The sequence below is a fragment of the Pristiophorus japonicus genome, chromosome 4 (genome assembly GCF_044704955.1).
Source record: "Pristiophorus japonicus isolate sPriJap1 chromosome 4, sPriJap1.hap1, whole genome shotgun sequence".
NCBI classification, from domain to species: Eukaryota; Metazoa; Chordata; class Chondrichthyes; family Pristiophoridae; genus Pristiophorus; species Pristiophorus japonicus.
Window position 1 is genome coordinate 273,591,072 of NC_091980.1, and position 23,057 is coordinate 273,614,128.

At 45.5% G+C, this 23,057-nt stretch overlaps 1 protein-coding gene across 1 annotated transcript in view; it reads left to right on the top strand.

Annotated features, from left to right (window-relative positions):
- The window catches only part of slc24a4b (solute carrier family 24 member 4b), a 372,991-nt gene that overhangs the window by 287,020 nt on the left and 62,914 nt on the right, over positions 1-23,057 (top strand). Inside the window, exons 8-9 of the mRNA XM_070877549.1 lie at positions 11,794-11,819; positions 14,904-14,957. Coding sequence (XP_070733650.1) covers positions 11,794-11,819; positions 14,904-14,957 — 80 coding nt within the window. The remainder of the gene's footprint in view (positions 1-11,793; positions 11,820-14,903; positions 14,958-23,057) is intronic.

The window sequence follows — 23,057 nt, forward strand, 5'->3', positions numbered from 1 at the left end:
TGCAGGGCTGGAGTAGGGAAAACCAACTCCAATGGAACCCTCCTCCTGACGAAATGCTTAGAACATGGTCTTGTCATAACCAACACCTGTTTCGTCAGAGTGACAAGTACAAGGCCTCATGGCAACATCCTCACTCCAGACATTGGAATCTGTTCGACTACGATATTGTCTGAGCGAGGGACCACAAGGATGTTCGCATCACCCGTGCCATGACAGGAGCTGATGACTCCTGGACTGATTTCCGCCTAATCCATCTCCATCAATCTCCAAATGGCAACAGAAGAAAAACAGACAGTCCAGTTCTGATGAAGGGTCATCGACCCGAAACGTTAACTCTGCTTCCTCTCCACAGATGTGCCTGACCCGCTGAGATTTCCAGATTTTCTGTTTTTATTCCAGATTCCAGCATCCGCAGTATTTTGCTTTTGTACACCGTAGTCATCACAAGAATCCACAATCGTCTCCTCCCAATGGCTGAAGAGCTCCTCCCAGCGTCACAATGCGGGTTCCGCGCACTAAGAGGCACAACGAACATGATTTTCACGTGCGACAAATCCAAGAAAAATGTAGGGAGCAGCATTAACCTCTGTACATGACCTTTTTTGACCTCACAAAGGCCTTCGACTGTGTCAACCGAGAGGGATTATGGAGCGTCCTTCTCAAACTCAGCTGTCCTCAAAAATTTGTCACCATCCTTCGCCTGCTTCATGATGACATGCAAGCCGTGATTCTTATCAACGAATCCACCACAGACCCAATACAAGTGCAGACCGGGATCAAATAAGGCTGTGTCATTGCACCAACGCTCTTCTCAATCTTCTTCACTGCAACACTTCATCTCACCTTTAACAAGCTCTCCACTGGAGTGGAGCTAATCTACAGGACGAATGTCCTGTTCAATCTCCATCGCCTCCAGTCCAGAATCAAGGTTGTTCCAACCTCCGTCATTAAATTACAATATGCAGATGCGCTTGTGTTCATACACACTGAAAGGTCGAACTCCAAACCTTGTTGATTCCTTCACTGAAGCGTACGAGAGACTGTGCCTTACATTAAACATTCGAAAGACAAAGGTTCTTTATCAACCTGCCCCCGCTGCACAATATTGCTCCCCGATTTTCAAGATCCATAACGAGACCTTGGAAAACATGGATCACTTTCCATACCTTAGAAGCCTTCTGTCAGCGAGGGCGGACATCGATAATGAAATCCAACATCACCTTCAGTGTGCCAGTGCAACCTTTGGCCGTTTGAGGAAAAGAGTGTTTGAAGACCAGGACCTCAAATCTGGCCCCAAGCTCATGGTCTACAGAGCAGTAGTGATACCCGCCCTCCTATATGTTTCAGCGACATGGACTATGTACAGGAGGCACCTCAAGGCACTGGAGAAGTAGCACCAACGCTGCCTCCGCAAAATCCTGCAAATCCATTGGCAGGGTAGGCGCACCAATGTCAGTGTTCTTTCTCAAGCCAACATCCCCAGCATCGAGGCATTGATTATGCTCAACCAGTTACGATGAGCGGGCCACATTGTCCGCATGACTGATACAAGACTCCCGAAACAAACAATCTACTCTGAACTCTGGCACAGCAAGCGATTTCCAGGAGGACAGTGAAAACACTTCAAGGACGTCCTCAAAACCTTCTTGATAAAATGTAACATCCTCATTGACTCTTGAGAATCCGTGGCACAAGACCGCTGAAATTGAAGGAGAAGCATCCGAGAAGGCACCAAACACTTTGAGCCTCTTCACCGGGAGCACGCAGAAGCCAAGCACAAACAGCAGAAGGAGTGTACGACAAACCAAGCACCCCACTCATCCGACCCTTCAACCACCAGCTGCTCCACCTGTGGCAGAGTAGATCCCTGAAAGTCGCCTTAGAACTATAATATTGATGTGGAGGCAAGTTATCCTTGACTCCAGAGGACTGCCTAAGAAGAAGAAGAAGTCTCGTGCTTACTTATTGTCATTGTGAACCATAGAAGGAAGGAGGTTGACTAACAGTTGAATAATAACAGAGGAGCAGGCATGGTCCTACTTATGCAAAGCTGCAAATTTTTTTTTTTATTCGTTTGGGAATGTGGGCGTCGTTGGCAAGGCCAGCATTTATTGCCCATCCCTAATTGCCCTTGAGAAGGTAGTGATGAGCCGTCTTCTTGAACTGTTGCAGTCCATATGATGAAGGTACTCCTGCAGTGCTGTTAGGGTGGGAGTTCCAGGATTTTGACCCAGCGGCGATGAAGGAACGGCGATATATTTCCAAGTCAGGATGGTGTGTGCCATGGAGGGGAAATTGCAGGTGATGGTGCTCCCATGCGCCTGCTGCCCTTGTCCTTCTAGGTGATAGAGGTTGCGGGTTTGGGAGGTGCCGCCGAAGAAGCCTTGGCGAGTTGCTGTGGTGCATCTGCAGCCACGGTGGTGGTGGGAGTGAATGTTGAAGGTGGTGGCCAATCAAGTGGACTGCTTTGTCCTGGATGGTGTCGAGCTTCTTGAGTGTTGTTGGAGCTGCACACAACCAGGCAAATGATGGACTAGATTAACTTTAATTTCAAATTTTACAGCACAGCAGGAAGCCTTTCAGCCCACCACACCTGTACTGGCACTCTGAAAGAGTTATCCACTAGGTCCCATTCATGGGGCCTAGGTCCCATTCATGGGGCCCTTGTCCCATATCTTTTCAAATATTTATTCACATTTAAAAACTATCATGAATTCTGCTTCCATCACTGTTTCTCGAAGGACATTCCATGGAGGGAAGTACTGACATTTAGCTGAGCAACCAACCAGAATAGAAAACTGCAATAATATTGTTGAATTGACCCTTAATGGGCACCTGAGCAGTGTAAATAATACACACAATTCCAATTCAACCAAGGAGCATGGAATACAAAGAATCACCGCTGTGCCAGGTCCTGCCACCGACCCCCCGTGCCCTCCCCCCCACAACCCCCTCCACCTTGCCACCCGCCCCTCCCTGCCCAGACAGTGGACACCCCACTCCAAGACTGACTTTTTCTGGGCTTGGAGGTCTGCTGGGCCACACAATATTGCAGTGGCCTGAAGCCTGTGGGCTACCCTGGGGTACTCATTTTTTGCCTGCAGTTCTTCAGCCGTACGTTAATGTGAACTGGCCCTCAAAATGGACTGGACCTTCTGCCGGGACTATCAGGCAGATGGCTGGCCACCCAAACATCGCACAGGGTGGTGGGTGGTGGGGAGGAATTCTACCCCATGTTCTTCTGCAAAGATACTATTTTGCCGAAAGCAACAAACGATAGACAACAGTGTATATGTTGTCAGGTCTAATCAAATGAAAAGTGAAATACATTGCTAACTGGAAGTGAAAAAGCAGGGGGTTTATTTTTGTGTGGTCAGTGCCTAAGGATAGTGAGTAATCATTTTTCTCTGCTACATGTACGTATGTCTTTCTATTTTAGCCTTTGGTGATACTACAGATATTTCTCACTATCATTTGTGTTTTATGTGCAAGGTACTGGCTAAACTCCTATGTGAAACTATTCAGACAATCATGACTTATGCCTGCAGCCTCCCTGTATTGGCATTTCTACTGATGTATTATAATTGGCATTCATACCCATATATTGTAATGTGAAGTAACTGACAGTCATAGCCACATGTAACAGTGTAAGATAATCGACGGTGATCTTCATTGTTTTCCTTTGCATTGGACACCTTCTACTGCTCATCCTTCCAACCATGGCTGCTGCTCGACTCGGTGCCGATCCCCTGCATTATTCCCTCCCATGTCTTTCTTGCCCTTTCAACCAAAAGAGGGCATTACTCCAATCGCTTCCAGCATCTGCAACATTTGCATATCCTCGTCTGTGAAGCAGTACTTTCTGCGCCTTGCTCATGGATCATTGCTCCACTTTTCACACTCTTTGGTTGAATTGGAACTGTGTGCATTATCTATATTGCTCAGGTGCCCATTAAGGGTTGATTCAACAATATTATTGCAGTTTTCTGTTCTGATTGGCTGCTCAGCTGTATATCCTGCAAATCCTGCAAATTCATTGGCAGGATGGGTGCACCAACGTCAGTGTTCTCTCTCAGGCCAAACTCCCCAGCATCGAGGCATTGGCCACGCTCGACCAGCTCCAGTGGGTGGGCCACATTGTCGGCATGCCCGATGCTAGACTCCCGAAACAAGCACTTTACTCCGAGCTACGTCACGGCAGGTGAGCCCCAGGAGGGCAGAGAAAATGCTTCAACAACACCCTCAAAGCCTCTTTGAAAAAATGCAACACCCCCCACCAAATTTACAATAGCTTTTAAATGGAAAGTGAATAAGTATTTGAAAAATAAATATTTCAAAAGATATGTGGCAAGGGCCCCATGATTGGGACCTGGTGGTTATCTCTTTCAGAGTGCCAGCACAGTGTGGTGGGCTGAAAGGCCTCCTTCTGTGCTGTAAAATTCTAATTTAAAATTAATCTAGTCAATCATTATCAGCTTTGCATAGGTAGGACTACTACAATCTACACACAAGCAAAATAATGTGAATGCTGGAAATCTGAAATAAAAACAGAAAATGCTGGAAACACTCAGTGGGTCAGGCAGCATCTGGGGAGAGAGAAACAGAGTTAACGTTTCAGGTCGATGATCCTTCGTCAGAACTGGAAAAAGTTAGCGATGTAACTTCGTGAGCATCCCTGATGATAATCGCTCAACCATTGCCTTCTGTTGTCTGGGCCCTAAGCTCTGGAACTCCCTGCCTAAACCTCTCGGCCTCTCTACCTCTCATTCCTCTTTTAAGACGCTCCTTAAAAGCTACCTCTTTGACCAAGCTTTTGGTCATCTGCCGTAATCTCTTATGTGGTTCGGTTTATCTGTTTTGTCTTGTAACACTCCCGTGAAGCGCCTTGGGACATTTTACTACGTTAAAGACACTATATAAATGCAAGTTGTTGTTGTAACAATTTATAATTAAGTACATCACCGGGGATTGGGGGGTGGGGGGGGGGGGTGAAGAACAAATTGGAAGGTCTGTAACAGGGTGGAGGGCAGGAGAAATTAAATAACAAAAGGGATGATGGTACAAGACAAAAGGGCCAATAAAGATACAAAAGGTGGGTCTAGAGGAGCTGCAAGTAATTACAGCCAAACCATTACCAGTCCTTGCTGTCCGAGAAAATGGGAGCGGTGGTTATGATCTGAAATTGCTGACCTCATTGTTGAGGCCGTAAGGCTGTTAAGTGCCGAATTGAAAGATGAGGTGCTTTTCCTCGAGTTCTTCCAGTTCTGATGAACAATCTCTACAAGTTGCATCTGTAGAGAGAGATACAGAGTTAATGTTTCAGGCCGATGACCTTTCTGTCTGACCTGCAGAGTATTTCCAGCATTCTCTGTTTTTATTTCAGATTTCCAGCATCCGCAGTCTTTTTCTTTATTAATCTATACAAATTGGTTGGTAGCCTTTCTGGTTTGATGCACGTGTAAAGTGGAGCAAATTCCTGAAGCAGCAACATTCATATTTGAATTTGATCAGAAAATCTCCCTCGCGAGTCCTTAGTGAGTTACAAAAGGCAATCAATACACAGTCTAGTAACAGACATTGACAATTCACATGAAGACCTGTGCGTTTTTTGATAGAAATGGCCTGCAAGCATTCTTCATCCATGCTTAAAATCACAGTTGCATTGTATTATCTCCTATAACATAAAAGTGTGTTTCAGTCACCGTAGTGACCAGAGTAACTGCCTCTGTGTAGACCCAGGATAGGAGCCCTCCTCCTTTTCTCCTGGGAACTCCGATTTTCTGTAATTTGAAGGCTTTTTTCTCCACCAAAGTTGTTGAACGAAAATAAATAGTGCTACAGAGGAAGGAATAGATGACAAGAAAATTGTTAATCTTACTTGAACCTAGCTGTTTTGTGTAATAAATCCAGTGAGGTTGTGAATAATTGCATCAGTAAATCAAAATGGATGTTGGCCTGGTACTGGGCTTCAGGCCGCAGCCACGATTGATTACTTCGGTGCAACAATAATAAAAGAAAAGTCTTTATCCTTACAGGAATTCCCTTCTCTGCCCTGAAAGAATAAACAAAGGTCAATTATCAAAGCAAGGTCACACTGTGGAGTGAAAACAGAAAAGGCTGGAAATACTCAGCAGGTCAGGCAGCATGTGTAGAGAGCAGAAACAGAGTTAACGTTTCAGGTTGATGACCCTTCATCAGTTCTCTCTCCACAGATACTGCCTGACCTGCTAAGTGTTTCCAGCATTTTCTGCTTTTAGTTCAGAGTTCCAGCATGCGTAGTATTTTGCTTTTTTTCACTCCATGGGGCGCTCGCTAACATTTTGTTCGCTGCCAAAATACACAGCTGACTTGCTCAAGATCCACAGTCTCACGAAGCAATATCATGAGCTCATTTTGTTTTTTCTCGACAATCTCCTCCCCGCCTCCTCCTCCTCCCTTGAAGGTGTTATTCTGCTCGGGTACAGTTCCATGGACGCCACGAACACCCTTGGATACCTCATCTACATGGCCGCTCTCGCAGTCTGAGCTTTGACATTGAGTGTCGGCAGGATATTTGACCATGGGGGGAGCACCACAGCCAAATCCAACCCCGTTCCAACACACCAATCACAGTGTCAGCAGGGGATTGTGAGAAAGCGACCAAGAGCAGCCCGACTGCTTGATTTTCCCCTCTGAGATCGATCGTAGTTCCCCCACCACCGTTACCTCCACATCGACCAAGCATCAAACCTGGGACTTTTCATCTGTATGGCTGAATTAATCATTGTATAAACCCGCCATATCACTGAGCGAATATGTTAATTAAAAAAAGGGAAAGAATGTGTATTCTTTTTAAAAATACAATTTCTTTGCTTTTCTTTGGGCTATTCTACTCTCCTACCACAGCTCTGGCTACATCTTAGAATTGTCAAGCTGTGAAATAAGACCCACAGTGCTGTGGCTCTATTGAAACCACAGACATATGGGCTGCAAAGGGCCCTGAGCTATACTATGGGTACCATCACTGCATAAGAATGGGTAGATTTCTGCAGATATCTTTTTTGGTTTTTCCACTGTCTTGTTAATTCTATCACGTAATTAGCTGCATCACCCCATCATCATCATAGGTAGTCCCTCGAATTGAGGATGACCTGCTTCCACGCCAAAAAAGGATGAGTTCACAGGTGTTTCAATGAAGGACCTAATATTCCAGATCCCAAACTACATCTTGAAGGGTGGAAGATGTCTGCGCGTAGATTTTTTTCACATGTGGTGGCCGTTGCACTCCAGCCACCACACGGGTTTTGACAGAGCTAGGTCTTGGTCCAGTGGCAAGGATTACCCAAGACAACTGGAGACCAGCTCTGCTGCATGGACCTAGTGCGCACACATATCGCAGTGTGGGCTGGCCCGTGCTGCCCCATGGCCCTCGCATCTTCTGGGCCCCAAACTCACGGCTCTCCTGGGCCCCGATCACATCGCTCCATGAAGTCTCGCTGCTCCTTCGCCCCAACCTCGCCGCTCCTGCTGTATTAGCTGCATGAAACCATCAGCTCTCCAACTCGATAACCTCCATGTGTTTTAGTGGTTAGGTTACATTCTAAGGAATATATTGGGCTAGACAAATAAGTGGCAAAACCGTGCAGTGTAACTAGTAAGATAACTCATTTAATGCAGATGGAATTGTATTTCTGGAACTGTGCTCAGTAGCGTTACTGAGAGCATTAGACTCCCTGACAGTTGGAAAAGTGCTCAACTCCTAGCCTTAAACGTACCTATTTGTGTAGTTAATTCTCAGTAACATATCCTAATGTGTTTTAAGTCATGACATAATGCGATTATCTGAATGAATGTTTTGTTCCGGAAAGCTCTAAAGCTTACCAGCATAAACCAAATGTAAAGTAAAAACTGGTCCAAAAGTGATCTGAAGACTGAGCTTGAAACTTCTTTCATACCAATATCACTTTAAGTGGAAATACCACGCAGGCTTCAATCCAGTATTGGCATGCGATAATTCTGGTTGACCTTGATGTAACTGTATGGGGGGAAGTTTGACTTTATGCGATAGTGTAAAACAAGCGATATCAGATCTGCAACCCGTTATTCATCTCTCCCAAAAATGAAGAGAGATGTATAACGGGCAGCTGGTCCAATATCCCCCGCTTTATACTTTCATCCAAAGTCACATTTACACCAGTGTGTCTGGTCATCACACGTGTACACGTCAAGTTGGCAGCAACTTGCACTTATGCAGCATTTTAACATTACAAAAGTCCCAATACATGGATTCTGAGCCAAAGAAGACAAATAAACATTATGGTATGATTTTACAGTGAAAATTGAGTGGATACAGTATCAGTGCTGTTAAATGAGTTTCCGCTATGAAATTCGGACTAATCTGATCAGCAGATGATACATAATCTGAAATAGAATCTAAAAGTGCTACTGATGGTAGCAGGATCATTCTAAATAAAATGAAATGCTTGCAGGAGACTGCGGATTGAAGCTATCCAAAGTCTGCACAAACACTTTGCATCTAAGCTTGATTGTAAGATAGAAAGAATAATAAAATGAAGGGAAAGAACTTAAAGTGGAGGAATATAGGCCACCACATGGGCAGCCATCTTATATAAATATCTCTGCTACAGAGGCTGTCAAGGTAATTCAGAATTATGAAAGCCACAGTGAATTATCGTCAACCATATAATTAGAACATACATAATATGGCATGATCATGGCATAGCATTTTGCCCATTGCGAATGTATACCAGGAAATTGTGGGTGTGCTCAAGTGATATTCCATCCATTTGTTTCTGATACGCACTCTGAGCCAAGAGCTCACATTCAGAAAATTGCCCTATTATGACATTGTACAAAACTAATACAATTTTTATTTTTCTTATCCAGAAATTAACTCTTGAAGCTGCTATGTGATGTCATTTCATTGTAATACCATATGAATTTTTTTTCATTTTAATTTTTCGACACAAGTGTGATTAAAAATATTAAATTTTCATTTTGCACAGCTCTTGACACAACTATTTATTTGGCTTTATATGCTCATTTTTCAACATACCCTAATTCGAATTCCAGAAGTCTTGGCTGGTGCCTTAAATCTAGCTGTTTTTTAGAGCTGTCAAAAAGGTAGCTGGAATCGTGCAGAACACCTCAATGACAGACTGTCAATAAGTGCCAAGTTCTTGTGGGAGTGACACCAAACTCCACATGATGAAGAGATAGCTCGAAGAAAATGAATTCCTAAGGGCAAAATTTGAGTAAACAAACAAAATCCGTACCAACAGCGAAATGGCAATGAATTGACACTTGTTTTATGGAAATACAAATCAGCCCTATAAGTGGTTGTAATATGTATACAATGTAAATGGCCTTATCAGTAATGCAGATACAGCATATTAATATTCTAGTCAGACTGAGGCAAGGTTTTAAATGTCAAGTAGAGCAAAAAAAGCAGCGTTGGCAAAAATGTTAACAGATTTTATTAAAGAATTCCAGGTCAATGAATCACACAGATGTGGCTGTAAAATAAAAGTGATGTATAAAACTGGGTTGAATGTTGTGTTGTTACAAATTCTGGACTAACATCCAGTGTTAAGAACATTTGATATACCTTGTTAAATTGAATATCTGGTACAGAAAGAAGAAACAACTTGCGCCTGTTGTGATTTTTCCAAAGGGCTTTACAGCCAATTAAATACTTTTAAAATGTAATCAATGTGCAAGGAAATGCAGCAGCTAATTTACACACAGCAAGGACCCAAAAAGCATATTGAGATAATGACCAGATAACCTGTTCTTAGTGATGTTGATTGAGGGGTAAATATTGGCCAGGATACCAGGGAGAACTGCCCTGTTCTTCTTAGATAATGTCATGTGAACTTTTATGTTGACATGAGAGGGCTAACGGGATCTCGTCTCATCTGAAAGACAGCACAACCGACAGTGCCATACTCCCTCAGTATTGGCTGTCAACCTTGACAACCATCCTCGTGACCTACTTTTAACATAAGAGCATAACAACATAAGAATTAGGCCCTTCGAGCCTTCAATAAGATCATGGCTGATCTTCGACCTCAACTCCACTTCCTGCCCGATCCCCATTTCCCTTGATTCCCCTAGAGTCCAAAAATCTATCTATCTCAGCCTTGAATATGCTCAACGATTGAGCATCCACAGCCCACTGGGGTAGAGAATTCCAAACATTCACACCTTCTGAGTGAAGCAATTCCTCCTCACCTCAGTCTTACATAGCTGACCCTTTATTCTGAGACTATGCCCCATAGATCAAGACACTCCAGCCCAGGGAAACAACCTCTCAGCATCTACCATGTCAAGCCCGCTCAGAATCTTATATGTTAAATTAAATCACCTCTCATTCTTCTAAACTCCAGAAGGTATAGGCCCATTCTACTCAATCTTTCCTCATAGGATAACCCTCTCATCCCAGGGATGACTCTAGTGAAACTTCGTTGCACCGCCTCTAAGGCATGTATGTCATTTCTCAGATAAGGAGACCAAAACTGTGCACAGTGTTCCAGGTGTGGTTTCACCAATGCCATGTGCAATTGTAATAAGACTTCCTTACTCTTGTACTCCAAACCCCTTGCAATAAAGGCCAACATTCCATGGATCCCATTTCCCTTGTATTTAAATCCCTCTTTGGTCTCACTCTTCTATATCACTGTAACCTCCTCCAGACCTACAACCACCCCCTCCCCCTCCCTCTCCCCTCACTTTCCTCTGACTCCAGCCTCTTCTGCATTCCCCCATCCATTGGCTCCACCATTGGTGGCCGTGCCTTCAGCTACCTGGGTTGTACACACTAGAATTCCCTCCCTAAACACCTTTTACCTCTACACGTCCCTCTCCTCCTTTAAGACTCTCCTTAAAGCCCACTTTGTTGACCATGCTTTTGCTCACGCTCCTAATATCTCCTTTTTTGGCTTGGGCCTCTTATTTCTTTTTGAATATGCTTTTGGGCCTTTTTTTCCACATTAAAGGCCTGATATAAATGCAAATTGTTGCTGTTAATGTAGGATTGGACCAGTAATTCATCCTTAAACACACACGGCAAGTTCCTGATCTTGGTACGGACATTTATGGAAGCTTGTCACATGTTGGAAAATGCTTCACCACAAGATGAGGGATAAAGACAAACGGACAACAAGTCAACCAGCGCTGCTATCTTGCACCTCTCAGCAGTTAGTTTTGAGTGGGATCAGCAGAGTTCTGGGAGCAGAATATCTGCCAATCCTCCTCAAAAAATAGTGAGCAGCATGGGAGGATGGAAACAAATAAATTAAAATGGGAATAAATATAAAATAAGTTTGCAAGCAGCAATTTATGAATCAAGTTAACATCGTACACCTATATTATTTTATAAAAGGAACTTGTACTTTCCGATAGCAATGAAATTTACAGGAATGATTTGAACTCGTACATTACCTAACGGTGCTCAAACATTAGCCGCAAGTAATGGGCCCTACCATATGAAGCCACCACCTAGGGGCGGAGACCTACAAAACAGGAACTACTGCAGAGTCAGTTTCAGCCTCAGTGGACATCTCACCCAGTTTCATAAAGGAGAAGTGACATAACTCATCATGTTAGTGATTGTCAGTCAGCGATGTTTGGATTTGAACCAGTGACCACAATATTCTGTGAAGTGAATCTCAGAATCACAGCTTGGCCACTGCTATTTAACAGATTTTAATTTTCAATCAATGTGTTCATTCTGTAACATGAAAAAGAGCCACAAGGTTGGTGAAATTATTTAATTACTGTTTTTCCTTGCAGTTTATGTATGATGAAAAAATTGAATGGTAAGTAGCATGAATTAATAATAATTCTCAAAATTTATTGTCCATTAATGTCATCATCATCATATGCAGTCCCTCGGAATCAAGGAAAACTTGCTTCTTCTCCTGAAGTGAGTTCTTTGGTGGCTGAACAGTCCAATATGAGAGCCACAGATTCTCACAGGTGGGACAGATAGTCGTTGAGGGAAGAGGTGGGTGGGACTGGTTTGCTGCACGCTCTTTCCGCTGCCTGCGCTTGATTTCTGCCTGCTCTCGGCGTTGAGACTGGAGGTGCTAGCGCCCTCCCAGATGCACTTCCTCCACTTAGGGCCAGGGACTCCCAGGTGTCAGTGGGGATGTCGTGCTTTATCAGGGAGGCGTTGAGTGTGTGCTTGTAGCGTTTCCGTTGCCCATCTTTGGTTCGTTTGCTGTGAAGGAGCTCCGAGTAGAGCACTTGCTTTGGGAGTCTCGTGTCTGGCATGCGAACTATGTGGCCTGCCCAGTGGAGCTGATCGAGTGTGGTCAGTGCTTCAATGCTGCGGATGTTGGCCTGAATGAGGACGCTGATGTCGGTGCGTCTGTCCTCCCAGGGGATTTGTAGGATCTTGCGGAGACATCGTTGGTGATATTTCTCCAGCTACTTGAGGTGTCTGCTGTACATGGTCCATGTCTCTGAGCCTTACAGGAGGGCAGGTATTACTACAGTCCTGTAGACCATGAGCTTAGTGGCAGCTTTGAGAGCGTGGTCTTCAAACACTCTTTTCCTCAGGCGGCCAAAGGCTGCACTGGCACACTGGAGGCGGTGTTGGATCTCGTCGTCGATGACTGCTCTTGTTGATAGGAGGCTCCCGAGATATGGGAAGTGGTCCACGGTGTCCAGGGCCGCGCCGTGGATCTTGATGATTGGGGGGCAGTGCTGTGCGGTGAGGACAGGCTAGTGGAGGACCTAAACAGGGAATTATAGATCAGTCAGCCTGACATCGGTGGTGGGAAAATATTGGAATTAATTATTAAAGATGAAATAGCAGCACATTTGGAAAGCAGTGACAGGATCAGTGCAAGTCAGCATGGATTTATGAAAGGGAAATCTTCTAGAATTTTTTGAGGATGTAACTAGTAGAGTGGACAAGGGGGAGCCAGTGGATGTGGTGTATTTAGACTTTCAAAATGCTTTTGACAAGGTCCCACACAAGAGATTAGTGTGCAAAATTAAAGCACATGGTATTGGGGTTAATGTACTGACGTGAAAAGAGAACTGGTTGGCAGATAGGAAGCGAAGAGTAGGAATAAACGGGTGCTTTTCAGAATGGTAGGCAGTGACTAGTGGGGTACCGCAAGGTTCAGTGCTGGGACCCCAGCTATTCACAATATACATTAATGATTTAGATGAAGGAATTGAATGTAATATCTCCAAGTTTGCAGATGACACTAAGCTGGGTGGCAGTGTGAGCTGTGAGGAAGATGCTAAGAGGCTGCAGGGTGACTTGGACAGGTTAGGTGAGTGGGCAAATACATGGCAGATGCGGTATAATACAGATACATGTGAGGTTATCCACTTTGGTGGTAAAAACAGGAAGGCAGATTATTATCTGAATGGTGACAGATTAGGAAAAGGGGAGGTGCAACGAGCTCTGGGTGTCATGGTACATCAGTCATTGAAAGTTGGTATCAAGGCAAATGGTATGTTGGCCCTCATAGCGAGAGGATTTGAGTATAGGAGCAGGGAGGTCGTTCTACAGTTGTACAGGGCCTTGGTGAGGCCACACCTTAAATATTGTGTACAGTTTTGGTCTCCTAATCTGCTTTTGAAGGAGAGCAGTGAAGGTTCACCAGACTGATTCCCAGGATGAAAGGACTGACATATGAGGAAAGACTGGATCAATTAGGCTTACATTCAATGGAATTTAGAAGAATGAGAAGGGATCTCATAGAAACATATAAAATTCTGATGAGATTAGACAGGTTAGATGCAGGAAAAATGTTCCCGATGTTGGGGAAGTCCAGAACCAGGGGTCACAGTCTAAGGATAAGGGGTAAGCCATTTAGGACCGAGATGATGAGAAACTTCTTCACTCAGAGAGTTGTGAGCATGTGGAATTCTCTACCACAGAAAGTTGTTGAGGCCAGTTTGTTAGATATATTCTAAAGAGAGTTAGATATGGCCCTTACGGCTAAAGGGATCAAGGGATATGGAGAGAAAGCAGGAATGGGGTACTGAACTGTATGATTAGCCATGATCATATTGAATGGTGGTGCAGGCTCGAAGGGCTGAATGGCCTATTCCTGCACCTATTTTCTATGTTTCTATGTCTTACGGATATTTAGCGTAAGGCCCATGCTTTCGTACGCCTCAGTAAATATGTCGACTATGTCCTGGAGCTTTAAATGATTGGCAGCTTACCACACTTAAACTGGAGTTTCCACACCATGATCAAAGTATGTAATATATTAATGATAATCTGTAAATGTAGCTCTGAATTTTCCTTTCCTAGACTATATTCAATATAGTGTTAAGATGTGAATATATATGTCTTGACAATGCTTAGGTGTCTCTTTGTTAAGTGATGCACACAAATGATAAAATAGCCTGTTATTTCAATGTGCTGTGCCACGGAGCAACAGGAAATGAGTGTTTGACCCAGCATGGCAAGCTTTGAATCTTTAGAGGAACAAGCAATGGTCAGGTGCTTTGCCATGGAGACTCTGTGGTGATTCACTCCAGGTGCTCTCACGCCGCTCCAAGCATTTGGTTCCAGAGCAATACTGGCAGAGACCTTGAACAGGTCAACTGTCTGCTTCCTTGACGGGGAACGTTTTCTCAACAGTTTGTGCTCTCATGCCATTGCTCTCAATCCTCAGCCTCAGATTCCTGATGTCCACAGAGTACGGAACAATGAACAGAGGCAGCAATGTAACTACAAAAGCAATCTGTCCTTAAAATGGACATTCCAGGGAAAGGTTGAGTACTTTCCCATGACTATCTCAAGGAAGATTGTTTCAATCGGTAATTCTACTTGTATGTTGTTGATATCTATGCAGCGTTACGGCTTCAAATGTATTGCTCATGTTCCATCTGCAAACCAGTGACACTCTGTTTATCTCTTTGAGGTGGGAAGGCCTTATCCTGATCCTAATGTATGCAGGTTATATCCTTGTGATGAAGTAAGTGTTCTACTTATTTTTTCTGGCTACCTGGTCATAAATATTCATAATGCGATAATGCTGTGGGGAGCTTAATTTGTCTAAGTGCATTCAGTGTTTCTGATTTATATCCGAAATGAAAAATCCTCGGGCTAGAAATTGTGTAGTGCCCGTTTGGGGCGATAACTTTTGCATGAGCGCAAAATTATCACCGGGCGAAAAAGATTTGCAGCTGACAGGAACTTCTGCTTTAGCGCTCCAAGAGGGAAGTGGAGCACTAAATCAGGCGCTATCACTTCCCTTAGAGTGCTAAATGGAATGAGAAGGGTGGTAGCGGCAGTGCGCTGCACAATGTTCCATACAGCGCTGGCATCTTTGGAGGCTCCTTAAAGGGAAAGGCTAATGTTGTTTTCATTCAATCTTCATAATGGCCCTGAAATTCCATTTTGGCCTTCCCGCGGGCATTTTAGAGAAAGAATAAGCACCTACCTTAAGCTGCTGCCCACGTTCGACTTTCCGATGCTGAGGCCTCTCCTGACTGTCAGTCGCAGCGCGTGCACATCGATGCGCGAGCAGGCCTACAGCTGGAGTCACATGGCTCTGGGCAGCCAATCAGGTAAAGTATCATAGTAACAGGAGTTCCGCAGGGTCCTAAACTCCTATTACTATGATTGTAATAGAGCCCGAAACACATCAAAACACAGCCCCAAACACCCAAAACACTAATAAAAAATAGAAAATAATTACACTACATTCATTTAAATTAAAGTTATTAATGTCTTAAAAAAATAATTTCCCGATTTTTAAAAAGTTTTTAAAAATAAACTTACCATTCTGGGGAGGGGTTTTAATGATAAAATATGTTTTAGTAACTTTATTTTTATGTGTTTTTGTGTTTTTTAAAACACTTGTGCTTGTAAAAGTAGGCTATGCACCTGCTTTTTCAGGCGCAAGATTTTTGAGGACATTTGTAAGCGTAAATATCGGAAATTTCCACTTACAAATGTCCTCGCTCCTGAGATGCGGCCATCTGTCAAGCCAGAAACTTGACCGATCGGAAATGCCGGTTTCCAGCACATGAGCATTTCCAATGCTTTCCCGGGTCCGTAGGAACTCCGTACGGACCCGGGGAGGCTGAAATTGTTGGCCCATTATCTCTGTGGGGCCACGGGACCTGCGCTACATGCATAAGGGCCCCAAGCACTCTAAGAGAGTGCAGGGCTGACGAATCGCAGGGTGCAAGGGCTCAATAATAGGTCCCTTGCTTTTTGTGATATATATCAATGATTTGAAGTTGAAAGTGGAGGGTATGATTAAGAAGTTTGCAGATGATACAAAAATTGGCCATGTGATTGATAATGAAGAAGAAAGCTGTAGACTGCAGGAAGATATCAATGGACTGGTCAGGTGGGCAGAACCGTGGCAAATGAAATTCAATCTTGAGAAGTGTGGGGTAATGCATTTGCAGAGGGCTAACAAGGCAAGGGAATACACATTAAATGTACGACACTGAGAAGTGTCGAGGAACAAAGGGCCCTTGGAGTCGGATTTGCGGCAGTGAGCGCTCTAGAGGGGCAGAAGTTCGGGGGAGTGTCGTGTCTGCCTCTGTCAGTCATCACGGCGCTACGTCACCACAGCTGTCCCCTTCATTTAAAGGGGAGAGCCTTCGTGATTTTTAAAGTTCAGTCCACTGGGCCACCAGGAGGGTTTCAGCTGGGCCAGAGAGGGTGCCAGGCTGCCTGGTGGCGGCCCTGCCAAACCCGGGGCATAATTGTCGGCCCGACATGCCAGTCAGCTGACAAACAAAAAACATGGCGGCAGCGGCAGTGCATCCTTCCCTTTAATGGGAGCTGCACCGCCGTTTTGCAAGGCCACAGCCTCACTGGTCCAGTCTTAGAAAAGCAGCTTCTGGCAACCCTGGTGGGAGGAAGATTTTTTTCGGTGGAATTTCGCCTTCAGGGGAAACATCGGCGGTACGCACTTTGATGATGCACTTAGAATAGATCGGCAGCAGCGGAGTGGTGGGGGAGTGGGTCACTGCTGGGATACCGCAGGAGCGGAATTTTGATAATGGCGGCCATTACACGAAAAATCGGCGGCCAATGCACTCTGCGTGGCAGCCGATTTCCGGCGGTAACAGGCCTGAAGGGAAGGGGCAATTTTGGCCCCCTGGTCTCTACACTACAGAAATTATATTGAAACTCTGGAGAAAGTGCAGAAAAGATTTACAAGGATGTTTAAATTAGGAAGGCATTCGTTGGGTGGATGAGGGGAAACTGGTTCCACTTGTGGTGAGTCCAGAATAAGGGGGCATACATATAAAATAGTCACTACCAGATCAAATAAGGAATTTAGGAGGAATTTAGAATGTGGAACTCACTGCCACATAGAGTGATTGAAGCAGATAGCATTGATGGGGAGGTTTGATGCATACATCAGGGATAAAGCAATAGAGGAGGTTACAGAGATCGGGAAAACAGGTAAATAGTGTTGAATTTAAATAGAACCTTGATTATAGAAGGGAATAGAGGGATACGGGGGCAGGATGCCAAGAGGTAGTTCGATTGATAAGAGGCCAGTGTGGAGAATGATCACCAGCCTAGACCATTTGGGCCGAACGTCTTGTTTCCATGCTGTAGATTCTGTGTAGTTATATGTAACCACATCAATAGCATTCCTTCATAGACATCGGTGCTGGAGGGAACTCCTACTTAAGTCCACTTTTCATATCTCTATAGACATTGTTGCTGATTCTGGCAACCTTGTGCTTTGGAGAAAATCTGTGTAAAAATGTCAGTCAGACTAAAACCGGGTCTTCTAACGTGATAATCCAACACTGCGTCTGCATAGTTTCCAGGCCTCCTTATGCCACCTATATAGCCAGAAAATTAATCATGAAGTTATGTTTTCTCATGGGTAAACCAATACATAAATCATGCTTTCCATGACTGGAATGCCCAATTTCTATTTCACATCCTCCTGTCATTGCTGCCTTTTTATTCTAAAATATACCGAGCACTTTTCAAACATACACACACAGCCATTTCACTCAGTTGAAAAGTATTTACTGCAGCTTTTCAGTCTTACTGATTTTAAAAGCTATTAGTTGAGGAAGGAGAGCAGTGAGTTTTGACTTCAGATATATACAGAGACTGTTGGATACCTGTGAGCGATTGCAGGGGAAAGCGACAGGATTATCTGGTGTTCAGTTAGAAAAGTTATTTTATTTCATGTTTTTGTGGAATTGTCAGTTGGAGACCCCCCCCGAGTCGCTTCTCTCGTGTTGCTAAGGGGCTCCGGTGACATCACTGATGGGGAGTATCACTGTGTGTCCCACATCAGCTTCACAGCAATCCACAGGGCCCATGATTTCGAACCAGTCTGGGAACTGACATGGAGCTTTGGGTTGAGTGTTAACAATCGGGTACAGCAAGCAATAAGGATGGCAAATGGTATATTGGCCTTTTTTGCAAAGGGGTTGGAGTACAAGAGTAAGGAAGTCTTACTACAATTGTACAGGGCTTTGGTGAAACCACACCTGGAGTACTGTGCATAGTTTTGGTCTCCATACCTAAGGAAGGATATACTTGCCTTAGCGGGTGCATAACAAAGGTTCAGTAGATTGATTCCTGGGATGGGAGGGTTGTCCTTGTCCTATGAGGAACGATTGAGTAGATTGGGTCTATACTATCTGGAGTTTAGAAGAAAGGGAGGTGAGCTCATTGAAACATATCAGATTCTGAGAGGGTTTAACCGGGTTGATGGCTGGAGAGTTTAGAACTAGTTGGCATAGTCTCAGGATAAGGAGTCGGCCATTTAAGAATGAGATGAGGAGAAATTTCTTCACTCAGAGGGTTGTGAATCTTTGGAATTCTCTGCCAGGAGTCTGTGATGCTGAGTCATTGAGTATATTCAAGGCTGAGATAGATAGATTTTTAGACTCTAAGGGAATCAAGGGATATGGGGATCGGACAGGAAAGTGGAGTGAGGTCAAAGGTCAGCCATGATCTTATTGAATGGCGGAGCAGGCTCGAGGGGCCGTATGACCTACTCCTGCTCCTATTTCTTACGTTCTTCTATGTCTTCCACCAAGCTTCTGGTCACCTCCTCCGAATATCTCCTTCTTTGGCTTGGCCCTTACTCTTCTATGAAGCAGTTTGGGACGTTTTATTTCTATATTGGAGCCACTGTCTCAATGCAAGTCCTATTGCTGTTGTTATGCACTCCTAACCAGTAGCAGCTATACTGGGGCCGGCTGGCTAAAACCGCTTTGAGCATTCATTTTTCCAGTATTGACAGTGCTCCACATGTAATTCGTAAATCTTTTATCATTTTAGACAGTTTCATGGCAGTTGTGCTGCCACCTACTTAATAAAGGAAAAGTGCACAAAATAAGAATTATCAGACTAGATATTCCAATCAGGTAGCAGACAACTCACAGAACATCCGTTTGGGGTGGTTAATTCGAATTAAGTGGTGAATTGCCGCCAGTACAGATGGGGCGGGGAATAGAGGGGAAGTGGGCACTTTGGTTTACCAAAATGAACGGGACGGTATTGAGGACGGCAGAGGGACAGAAGAGAGCTGGGAGAGGGACGGAAGGCGGGCGGTGTCATCAGCACTCACATAAAGGGGAGGGATGCTGCAAGGCCTACGTCAAGCCCACTGGGCCACAGGGAAGGGTTCGGCCCTGCCAGCAGCCCGGTACCCAAGAGGGGGTGTCGGGCTGCCCGTTGGCATCCCGGCCGGGCCAACGGCCGCCATTGTCGGGCCGACTCAGGGGTTGGCCGACAAGTAAAACAAAATGGTGGCCGCTGTAGTGCACCCTCCCCTTTAATGGTGGCCGCACCAGCCAGGCACTGGCGGCTTCCCGCAACACAAAGCTGTCGGCAGGACTGACCGGCAGCGGCCGTGCTCCCGTGAGCAGTTTCTCTTGTGGGACGGAAAGGGGTCGCCGCCGGGCAGTAATGGGTCAGCACGTGGCTGACAAGAGGTCCAAGCGGCGGGGTGGAAAGACGGGGTTTCCGCCGCCCCCGGCCCAATGGCAATTCCGGAGACAATCCCGGAGGCAATTCCGCCTTCCCGCCCCATTACCGCCTCTTAGAGGCGGTAATGGGCCTTAAAAAAGGGGGCAATTTCAGCCCCACAGAGTCCCCTGCCGTCGTGAGCACTGATCGCACCTTAATTTCTGGGGTCAGCCGCATTAAAATATTGTGGGTGTGTTCTGGGCATTTGAAATTCCTCAGATTGGGAACTCATTCACTGGGAGTGGCAGGGTGGTGGGTGGGGGGTCGATAGTGGTGCCTGGTAATAGTATGTTGCTGCAGGATTTAAAGGCTGGCTGGTCCAGCATTTATTGTCCATCCTAATTGCCCTTGAGAAGGTGGTGGTGAGCCGCCTTCTTGAACTGCTGCAGTTCTTATGGTGAAGGAACTCCCACAGTGCTGTTAAGGAGGGAATTCCAGGATTTTGACCGAGCGACGATGAAGGAACAGCAATATATTTCTAAGATAGGATGGTGTATAACTTGGAGGGGAACTTGCAGGTGATGGTCCTCCCATGCACTTGCTGCCCTTGTCCTTCTAGGTGGCAGAGGTCATGGGTTTGGGAGGTGCTGCCAAAGAAGCCTTGGCGAGTTGGTGCAGTGCACCTTGTAGATGGCACACACTGCAGCCACAGTGTGGAGTGAGTGAAAGTTGAAGGTGGTGAATGGGGTGCCAATCAAGTGGGCTGCTTTGTTTGCTTGTGTCGAGCTTCTGAATGTTTTTGGTGCTGCACCCATCCAGGCAAGTGGATAGTATTCCATCACACTTCCGACTTGTACCTTGTAGATGGTGGAAAGGCTTTCGGAAGTCAGGAGGTGAGGTATTTGCCATTGAATATCCAGCCTCTAACCTGCTCGAGTAGCTGGTCCAGTTAAATTTCTGGTCAACGACAACCTCCAGGATATTAATGGTTGAGGATTTGGCAATGGTGATGCCATTGAATATGAAAGGAGGGTGGTTGGATTCTCTCTTGTTGGAGATGGTTGTTGCCTGGCACTTGTCAGCCTAAGCGTGGCATGGACTGCTTCATTATTTGAGGAATTGCGAATGGAGCTGATCACTGTGCCGACGCCAGCAAACAGCCCATTTCTGACCTTATGATGGAGGGAAGGTTATTGAGGAAGCAACTGAAGATAGTTGGGCCTAGGACACTGCCTGCAGCGATGTCCTGGGGCTGAGATGATTGACCTCCAACCACCACAACCATTGTCCTTTGTGCTAGGTATGAGTCCAGCCAGTGGAGAGTTTTCCCCTTGATTCCCATTGATTTCACTGATCTCAATTAGGCCTTCTTTCCCGTAAATCAGTAGCCATTCTGAGAACAGGAATGTGCATTAATGTATCCTGTCAGCCCCCACTGCAAGTATGACAGTCAAAAGAGGCGTAGCCTGCAGCACTTAGCTGTCGTGAAACGAGAGCCACTTCAGTTCTCGGAGGTTCCACGAATGCAACAGTCAGTCAATTCAAACCCTTCTCATAGCACCTAGACATGGGGTGCAGCTCAGATGGGAGAAGGTGAATGAGTAGAACAGATATTAAAGGGCCGAAATGGCCCCCTTTTTTAAGGCCCGTTACCACCTCTAAGAGGCCTTACTGACCGGGGGCAGGCAGAGGGCGCGACCCATCCGCAATTGCCCCTGGGCCGGGGACAGTAGAAACAGGTTTCCTCCACGCCTCAACTTTCTGCCCCGCCAGGTGCTCCGGCCCCTTGTCAGCCATGCGCCGATCACTTACCGCCCGGCAATGACTCCTTTTCTGCCCCACAGGGGAAATTGCTCCTCGGAAGTGTAGCCACCGCCAGTCAGTGTCCCCGACAGCATCACGAGGCGGGAAGCTGCCAGTAGCTGGACGGTGTGGCTGCCCTTAAAGGTGAGGGCGCACTGTCACGGCCACCATTTTGTTTTAATTGTCGTCTGACTCTGGAGTCGGTCCGACAATGGTGGCCACTAATTTAGCTGGCCCACCAACATGCACTCCTCTTGGGTGCCGGGCCGATGGCCCAGCCAAACCCCTCCCTGTTGGCCCAGTGGGAGTCAAGGATGCCTCACTAATCCTTTTAATGAAGGGGAGAGACGTTGCTACGCGTCAGCACGACGCGGCACATTCGCGTCGCGCTGATGTCATCACCGCCACGCAATATTTTTATAGTGTACTTACATGGCAGTGTTATTTATGATATCGACAGTGAAGCATTATATTTGTATCATCATTGCAATATTGCAGGAATTTAATCTATAGTGCAATACTGGGAAATAACATCACTCTATATAATAAAGTCATAAATGCTACTGCATTGTAAAGTGTTTTGTGACCTTCCAGCAAGGTCATGAAAGGACTTCATGTCAAGATTTTGTCAGGACCTCATATGACTAGTGGGGTACCGCAAGGTTCTGTGCTGGGGCCCCAGCTGTTTACACTGTACATTAATGATTTAGACGAGGGGATTAAATGTAGTATCTCCAAATTTGCGGATGACACTAAGTTGGGTGGCAGTGTGAGCGGCGAGGAGGATGCTATGAGGCTGCAGAGTGACTTGGATAGGTTAGGTGAGTGGGCAAATGCATGGCAGATGAAGTATAATGTGGATAAATGTGAGGTTATCCACTTTGGTGGTAAAAACAGAGAGACAGATATTTATCTGAATGGTGACAGATTAGGAAAAGGGGAGGTGCAACGAGACCTGGGTGTCATGGTACATCAGTCATTGAAGGTTGGCATGCAGGTACAGCAGGCGGTTAAGAAAGCAAATGGCATGTTGGCCTTCATAGCGAGGGGATTTGAGTACAGGGGTAGGGAGGTGTTACTACAGTTGTACAGGGCCTTGATGAGGCCACACCTTGAATATTGTGTACAGTTTTGGTCTCCTAACTTGAGGAAGGACATTCTTGCTATTGAGGGAGTGCAGTGAAGGTTCACCAGACTGATTCCAGGGATGGCGGGACTGACATATCAAGAAAGGCTGGATCAACTGGGCTTGTAGTCACTGGAGTTCAGAAGAATGAGAGGGGATCTCACAGAAACGTTTAAAATTCTGACGGGACTGGACAGGTTAGATGCAGGAAGAATGTTCCCAATG